Source organism: Olea europaea, chromosome 4 (assembly GCF_002742605.1).
Source record: "Olea europaea var. sylvestris chromosome 4, O_europaea_v1, whole genome shotgun sequence".
In the NCBI taxonomy this organism is placed as follows: Eukaryota; Viridiplantae; Streptophyta; class Magnoliopsida; order Lamiales; family Oleaceae; genus Olea; species Olea europaea.
Genome location: NC_036240.1, coordinates 9,681,379 through 9,690,898, shown reverse-complemented (window position 1 = coordinate 9,690,898; position 9,520 = coordinate 9,681,379). Strand labels below are relative to the sequence as shown.

Here is a 9,520-nt window from a genome sequence, read left to right as displayed (position 1 = left end):
TTGTACATTCAATGTACTCTATGGATAGAGGAATACATAGAGTTGAACATAGTAAAATAAGAAATTGAAAGATTTCGTTGAAATTGTTCGTTTGGAAATTTCCAGAAAATAGTAAATTAATAATATAAAAAAATCTTGAAAACTGAAAAAAGCGTATCAAATTTCTCAGGCTCTGCTACAGGTAAGTTAAATCAATAGTTGTCCTCTTTCTTACATCAATAGCAATTTTCTTCTCACTTCTTCCTCCCATTTCCGTTTCCCCTAAAAAGAAAACCCTATCCTCCTCCAAGTTCAATCCATTTTGAAGCCCAAAGGCAGCGAGTCTACACGGTACAGGAAATTCGATCGATTCAGTTGCTCAAATGAACAGCGCCAATCCTCCGTTCAGTAAAGGGCGACGACAGCTCGTCCAAGTTCACCCATTCCAACCATAGGTACACTTGTGTTCTGTACAACTCTAGGTTTTTTTATCCTTTTTTTTAATTTAAAATATCTTGTTGGTTTTTGTTTGTGTTGTATATGTATAGACTTATAGTGAATGTGGTTGTGACCGTTTGTTGGTTATTGTTCAAGACTGCATTTTTGTTTTTAATGAGGAATAATGAATTAATTTTTCTTCTGACTTTTTTGCCCCTTAATCTGATGGGATTAGTTTTAAGAAGTATAATACCAATACACAAGGAGGCCAATCAGTGGCAAGAAGCCCAAATGCAAGCCCTCATTATCTGGTTTTCTTGTTTGGAGTACATGATAGGTTGAATATAGAGGAAAGCTAGAAAATAATATGAAGTTGGATTCTGGTAAATTGACGGAGTTAGTTCTTGTATAGTAAAGCAACATTCAGAGAAAAAAAAATTGTTCTTGTTTGGTAAAGCAAAATTCGACCAACATAGTTAAATAAATCTTGTTTGATAAAGAAATCGACCAACCCAACCCAAACCGATCGAAACTTGGTGGGTTGGGTTTAAATACATAATTGGGTTAGGTTGGGTTGATTTTAAATCAAATCGATTGTGTTGGGTTGGGTTATGGTTGTGCAAAAAATAGACCCAACCCACGCCCACCCCTACTATTAATAGTGGGTTGTTAAAAAAATGGTCATATAATACTGACTAGTTTGACTCATTAAATAGTTTCAAAAATGGATAAAGTAAATTTTAAAAAATTCATTTTAGTCAAGGAAGCCCAACAGCCAAGGCCCCAATCAAAGACTTTTTAATTATTGCGTGGAAAGTGACCCGAACTCCCGATGTCCCACACAAATGCCACATTTTTCACTACTTGGACACTTCATCTAAATTGAGTATTTCTTTCACATTTTATATTTATAGTATAAATATCTAATAATCCCCCACATGAAAGAAATAAGTTAAAAGTATTACTCTGGAATACAGTAGAAATCACGCAAGATTAGATGTCTATCGACTTGAACCTTGACTTTGTATATTCTACCGAACTTGCTAACTGTAGAGTGAACTATGTATTAAACTCTACAATTATAATTGCAAACTGAGACAACAAAACATGCACATGACTTCTAAAACAATCATAGAGTTCTCACGGTTGTGTTCATTTTGGCTATGAATTTTCTCGAATTCTTTGAGTGCTCTAGAGAATTAGCCTCAATTCTCATAGGAAGCGGCCCCACTTCCACACTCAAACAAGTGCAACTATCAAGAGTGCACTGTATCTAAACACACCACTAAATATCAGCTATAGCAAGCATTAAAAGCATTAGCTCATCCTCTAATCAATACAGTTGGTACTACGCATCACAGAGAATGGTTTGGAATAAACCCAATTTAGTACCCCCACAGATCACTCCAATAACTTTGTTGTCCCATTGAACCTTGACCATGGGATCTCCAATTACAAGGTTGGGTTTCCGTTATAGGTGATCTAGTTTGTAATAGGCTTTAACCCCATTCTCCTCGATGTTTTCTGAACTAACTTTCTAGCTAATCCTTTAATTAATGGGTCAGCAATAATATCACTTAACTTCACATAGTCAATAGCTATAACCCCATCCTTAAGCAGCTGACGCACAGTATTGTGTCTCATACATATATGTCTAAACTTTTCCGTTATAGGATGAATTTTGAGATTTTCAAATAGATGCTTGATTGTCACAATGGACATAAATAGTTGGAAATGGTTTAGACCACAAAGGAACATGTATAAGAAAATTCCTTAACCATTCAGCCTCATCACCTCCCTTATCCAAAGCTATGAACTTAGATTCTATAGTAGATCTCGCAATGCAGGTTTGCTTATTAGATTTTCAGGATGCGGCACCGCCTACCAATGTAAATACATATTCACTTGTAGATTTACTTTCATTAGTATCGAAAATCCAATTAGCCTCATAATATCTCTCAAATATAGCAGGAAATTTGGTAAAATGTATTTCCCAGTCTAGAGTATATCTCAAATACCTCAATACACGAATGAGAGCGTTCCAATGTTCACTGTTAGGATTACTAGCATATTTGCTAAGTCTACCGACCACATATGCTATATCAAGTCTTATACAGTTCATGAGATATATAAGACTACCGATCACTCTAGCATATTCTAAAGCAGAAACACTAGGACTTGAATGTTTTCTCAAATGACGACTTGCATCATAAGGTGTTTTAGCAGGAATACAGTTGTATTGGCTAAACTTCTTAAGCACTTCTACATAATGTGATTGGATTAAAATAATTCAATCAGAATGTTTTACTATTTTAATTCCTAGGATAACATCAGCAACACCCAAATTTAAATTAACCACATCTAAATTAGTTCTCATTATTAGCATATTATCAATATATAAGCAAATTATCACACCGCAATTATTTTCAAATTTTCTATATATGCATTTATCTGCTTCATTTATCACATAAGCACTTGATGTCAAAACTGTATCAATTTTTTCATGTCATTGCTTAGGAGCTTGTTTAAGTTTACATACTTTATCCTCAAGGCCTTCTATAACAAATCCCTCAAGTTGGTCCATATAAATCTCCTCTTCTAAGTCTCCATTTAAAAATGCAGTTTTGACATCCATTTGATGTATAATAAGATCATAAAATGAAGCAATTCCAATTAACATCCTAATAGAGGTAATCCTAATAACGGGTAAATAAGTAACAAAGAAATCAACTCCTTCTTTTTGTTTATAGCCTTTGGCTATAAATCTTACTTTAAACTTATCAATCGAACCATCAGGTTTAAGTTTTTCTTAAACAATCATCTACACTCAATTGTCTTATATCCTTGAGGTAAGTCTCCCAAGTATTATTGGAAATAATAGAATTATATTCACTATTTACAACTTCCTTCCAAAATATAGAATTTGGTGAAGACATAGTTTCACCAAAAGTACTAGAATCATCCTCTACTAAGTATGTTAGAAAGTCTGGACCAATTCAGTTTCTTCTAATTCAGACGGTTCCTCTCTAGCATTGGGTGGAATACTAAAAGAATTATTTGGTCCTTCAGACCTTTCTTTAAAAGGAAATCTATTTTCGAAAAATTCAGCATCTCTAGTTTAAAAAATTGTGTTCTTTTTGATCAAATTTTTTTAGAGTCAATAATTAAAAATCTGTAGGCATTACAGTGAAGAGCATAGCTTATAAAAACATAATCAACAGTTTTTTAACCAAGTTTAGTTCTCTTAGGTGCTGGAATAGAAGCTCTAGCTAAACACCCCCAAACTTTAAGATATTTATAAGAAGGTGTTCTGTCCTTTCACATTTCATAAGGGAACTTATTATCTTTCTTACTAGGAATTCTGTTAAGAATATAACATTCGAAAAAAAGGGCTTCCCCCCTCATTTTAAAAGGTAATCTAGAAGAGTTTAGCATTGATATGAAAATATCCTTAAAAGTTCTATTTTTCCTTTCAGCGACATCATTAGATTGGGAATAATAAGATGAAGTAGTCTCATGAATAATACCATTTTCAACACATAATTTTTCAAAAATCTCCAGTATATTCTCCTCCCCTATCAGATCTTAAAATTTTAATAGTTTTGTCTAACTGATTTTCTACTTCAGTTTATATGAAATAAATTTTGAATAACTTTCATCCTTACTTTTAAGTAGATAAATGTAATAATATCGAGAATAATCAACAATGAATGTTTAAAAATATTTATTTCCACCACGAGTAACACATCTTTTTAAATCACATAAATCAAAATTATCAAACTTAAAATTGAAGTAGTTCTATCAACACGAAGAAATGATTTTCTAGTATACTTAGATTCAACACAAGTTTCACATTTTGAATTTGGAAAATTATCAATTTTGGGAATGTTTCCCAAACTCACTAATTTTTTATACAAGTTTTATTAAGGTGTCCAAGTCTAGCATGCCACAAATCATAAAAATCCAACAAGTAAACAGAAGAGGTAGATACTTTTTTATTAATCACAGAAACATTGAGTTTAAACAGACTCTCATCTGCATTCCCTTTCCCAACAATAGAACTACCCGTAGACAGTATAACTTGACCTCTCTCAAATACAATCTTAAATCCCTTTTTGACTAGCATAAGTCCAGACACTAGATTTTTCCTAATATCAGGTACATAAATGACATTCTTCAAATTAAGGATATTTCATAAGTAAATCTTAGTGTTACAATTCATTTTCCTTCGATTTTGGAGAAAGAAGTATTTATAATGAACAGACATTCTTCATCATTAGTAGGAATGAACAAAGAAAATGCATCTCTCGTACAGCAAATGTGTTTGGTATCTCCAGAATCTATCCATCATTCTGTCATGTTGCTTATTAGATTCACTTCTGTCACCATAGCAGAGAAATTCTCATCCTCTACCACATGTGTCTGGTTCTTCACAGCTTTTCCTTTCTATTTTTGCAATCCTTTGCAAAGCGACCTGGTTTACCACAAATAAAACAGTCACAAATAATTTTATTTTTAAATTGGAATTTAGATCGATTGTTTTTTCCTACAAATTTCTTTCCCTTGTTTCTGCCTTTAAAGTTCTGACCCTTTGTAAAATTTCCAATTGGTTTCTTACTACCAAAACTTCATTCAGTAAGATTAGCCTTGCTATCCAAATCTGGTCTTTTCCTATGTTCTGTCATTCTATTGTCCTCCTCAATTCTAATCCTGATAATTAGATTCTCTAAAGACATTTCTTCTCTCTTATACTTCAAACCGTTTTTATACTCTTTCCATAAAGGTCGTAATATTTCAATTATAGCATACACTTAAAAACCCGCACAGATTTTATATCCCTCAACAATAATTTCGTGAATTATAATCTGTAATTATTCAACTTGATTGACCACAGTTCTAATGTCATCCATTTTAAAATCTAGAAATTTTTTCACAACAAATTTCTTAGTTTCAGCATCTTTTATAGCATATTTCTCTTCTAAGAAATTTCATAATTCTTTAGTGGATTTACACGACTAATAAATACCATATAAATCTAGCATCAAATAATTCAGAATACAATTCTTGCACATATAATCGTTACGTTCCCAATTAGCTAAATCCTATGTTTTCTTATCAATAGGCTTATCAGCAATTGCAAAAAGCGAGTTTATCAAATTCAATAGCATCAATGACTTTAAGGGTTGTCAATTAGAATCGTAGTTTCATTTGCTATCTCTTAAAATTCTTTCCATCAAACAATTCAAGTTTTTCAGAATACTTAAGAACATATATATCTACGACAAACATGTCAATTAATTATAAACGAAATTTCACTTTCGATTGTTGAAAAAATAATTAGTTGCAATAACGTGCAAAACAGTAAAATACAGAAATAAAACTTAGCCACTGAATAAAACTTCTCGATTGATCAAGTCTCGTGACAGTACGATATTTTGAAGTGAAATTGCTCGTCGATAACTGTTGCGACTTCTGTAGACAATCATTCTTAGGATACAACGATCACAAACCACTTGTCCAGAAATCACGAATGGTTTCCCAGAACTCTCAAGTGTATTACAGAAAAATAATTAAAAAAAAATCGAGTATAAAATTTCAGAATATGAGAAACCATAATATCGTTTCTGATAATTTTGTTTTTTATATATATTTTTGGCAAACGAGATGGATGTTTATATAGGCAGAATAGATCCAACCACTTCTACCATAATCCAACAGTATTTGCAAAATCTACTAGCTAGTGGATAATGGATTGTTAAAAAAAGGTCATATAATATTCGCTAATTTAATCAATTAAATAAACCTGAACTCTCGATGTCTCACACAAATGTCACATTTTTCACCACTTGGATATTTCATCTAAATTGATTATTTGTTTCTCATTTCCCATACAAAGGGCACATTTTAGAATGATGGCGATTGACTTACAATGATGACTATTGACGAAATGGGGCCAGCAAACACGCTTTTTGTGGACATGCTTCAACATCTATCTTCCATTTTCAATTGATTGGTTAAACATGTGAATCCAACTGTGTAGTAAAGGCTAATTACTCTCTACAGATTAATAGATTATATAACAACTCTGAATTTGAAAGCACGCCGTCAAATGCTTTAATTATATGATAATCATGTCCGGTTTTGTTTTTCATCAAGAAAATCCATGGCTATTCTCAAATTTTTTTCTTCTTTTTCCCTTGTTTTTGTTCACTGTTTTCTTGATCAGAATGTGGTTCAACCCCTCAAAAACCCCTTTAAATCACCCACCATCTCCACCAAAACTCCCAATAATTGGAAATCTGCATCAAATTGGGTTGAATCCCCATAGAACTCTTCAATCCTTGGCCCAAAAACATGGCCCTCTGATGCTTCTTCATCTGGGTAATGTCCCCCTTCTTGTTGTCTCATCGGCCTATGCAGCTCGAGAAATTATGAAAACCCATGATCCCATTTTCTCAAATAGGCCTAAAGCAAGTGTAGCAAGTGGGATTTATGAATGCAAAGATATAGCATTTTCTCCCTATGGTGAATACTGGAGGCAGGTAAAGAGTATTTGTGTTCATAAGCTTTTAAGCAATAGAAAAGTTCAGTCTTTTCGAAATGTTAGAGAGGAAGAAATTGCACTTATGGTGGAAAAGATTAAAGGATTGGTTTTTGCTAATGCGAGGATTAATTTGGGTGAAATATTTGCATCACTTACAAATGATGTAATTTGTAGAGTGGCATTAGGCAGGAAATACAACGATGGAGAAGGTGGGAGGAAATTTAAAGAGGTTTTGGAGACTTTGGGGGAATTATTGGGTGCTTTTGATGTAGGAGAATTCATTCCATGGCTTGTTTGGATGAAATATATCAATGGTATGGATTCAAAAGTGAAGAAAGTTGCTAAAGATCTTGACGAGTTTCTTGAAAGTGTAGTTCAAATGCACATTGACGAGAAGAGAATAAAGGGGAATAATGGTGAGAAAATGCAAGATTTTGTGGATGTTTTGCTTGAAATTCAGAAGAAAAATGAGACTGGATTTGTTCTTGATGGAATCTCTGTTAAAGCTCTCATCTTGGTAACATGTTCTCTTAACGTGCTTAATTGTCTTTTCTTTTCATAAATAATTAAGTAATAATGTATCCGTGATAATCTCATTTATTTCGATGGCGAGAGGGTTCACCTTCTTATATTTCTGCGTCTTGCCTGTGATGCCAATCTTGGCTTGAGATGGGCCTTCGATTAAAGTTATGTGCTATAGTTGAAATACAAGAAAATTTCGAGCATCGTCTCAGGCCGAGGCTGGTCTCCATTTGAAAGTCAACGAACTATTAGTTGAAATACCGGTATTTTTTTTTCCAAAAAACCCTTCTTTAGTGATCAAGATTAAACATAGCTTTGATTTGAGTTTATTTTTATATTATAATAGTTGTTTCTATACTTAAAAGTTTGTGAAATTATTCAGTCAGTTGTGGATCTTATCACTTCATTCCTCAACTCGGGGAAATGAAGTGGGCCGCACTTTGACGTCTTCAGTTACTTTCTCATGCTGTGCTAGGTTATGGATTGATAGCTGTCCTAGATTTATCTAATCGTTCTTGATTTAATGAAGTATTTGCTTCCAAAAAAAAAAAAAAAATCGTCGAAATATTTCTATTTCTTGATCATCTCAAGTTTAGCATCGACTCGATGCTTAAGAAGGGGCAACTTGTTGCAGGACATGTTTGCAGCTGGGACTGATACAACATTCACACTTCTTGAGTGGACAATGTCTGAACTCCTAAGACACAAACATATTATGAAGAAATTGAAGAATGAAGTGAGAAATATTGCAGGAGTCAAATCACATATAACAGAAGATGACTTGGACAAACTGCAATACTTGAAAGCAGTTATAAAAGAGACTCTAAGACTGCACCCTCCACTCCCATTGCTCGTTCCCAGAGAATCGACCCAAGATGTTAAACTGTTAGGCTATGACATTGCAGCCGGGACACGAGTGATCGTCAATGTTTGGGCTATAGGTCGAGATCCATCTTTATGGGAAGATCCTGACAAATTTTGGCCGGACAGGTTCTTGAACAGCCCTATAGATTTCAAAGGGCAACATTTCGAATTAATCCCGTTTGGCGGTGGACGAAGAAGCTGTCCTGGTGCTGCATTTGCCATGGGAATAGTTGAGCTTGCACTGGCAAATCTAGTTGTCAACTTTGAATTTTTATTGCCTGGTGGAGTAGATGGGGAGGATTTGGATATGACTGAAGGAGATGGTATTACCGTGCATAAAAAATTCCCTTTAACTGTTTTGGCAAGTTTTAACTCTCTGTGAAATTTGCAATATGTAATGAGATTGAACTATTGGTTGATCAACTTTTATGAAGAATAGGAGGAATATGTAATGATTTATCCTAGAAGAACTCAATGGTATTCCCTTCTTTGTTTATTCGATTCGAGGAGAATAGCTCTTCAATAAGCATTTGAAGTGATTTAACGAAGAGTCTATATTAGGGGAGTACAAATTCCGCTCCCTCATTTTGACTAAGCTCGAAAAAATTAGTCTAGTTAAATTGGAGTACTTTTTCTGTTTCTAAACATGTTTGAATAACATTTTGCTATTTTCAAAAATACTAATTTGAAACCAATTAAATCAATCATCATGTGGTTGTATAAGCTCCAGTCACATGGTTAAGTGAGTTCCTTATGATGTCACTTCTTCATTTTGACAGAAAAGTAAGTATTAGTGTCGAGAAAAACTTATTTATCCTAAGCGTGAATAGATTTTCTCAACCAGTTTGGTTCATCAAATGACCTCGACTCAATATTTAGGATCACTGAGTTTTAGTAATGACAATACACGATGGATGTATTGAACAACATAATAATTGCACATCTATGACTACAAGGATGTGCATTAAGGCGAATGAAATTGAAATTGCCACCAAAGAAAGGAAAAAATCCATTTGATTATTCAAGAATTAGCCGCGATTATAACAACCTACAAACCTGACTTTGATACCACTTGTCATGAACCTTGTTTCATCTAAGTTCATGCAATTTATTATTTATTAACATTTTCTTTTGGTCAATTGTTTACTTAAGAGCATGGCAATACATTTATAT

At 33.5% G+C, this 9,520-nt stretch overlaps 1 protein-coding gene across 1 annotated transcript; it reads left to right on the top strand.

The window, feature by feature from the left end:
- Nucleotides 1–6,432: 6,432 nt before the first annotated feature.
- LOC111393574 (cytochrome P450 71A4-like) lies at nucleotides 6,433–8,850 on the top strand. Its single transcript, XM_023019172.1, has 2 exons — nucleotides 6,433–7,478; nucleotides 8,118–8,850. The coding sequence occupies exons 1-2, from the start codon at nucleotides 6,540–6,542 to the stop codon at nucleotides 8,727–8,729; spliced, it is 1,551 nt and encodes a 516-aa protein (XP_022874940.1). The 5' UTR covers nucleotides 6,433–6,539; the 3' UTR covers nucleotides 8,730–8,850.
- The last annotated feature ends 670 nt before the right edge of the window (nucleotides 8,851–9,520 follow it).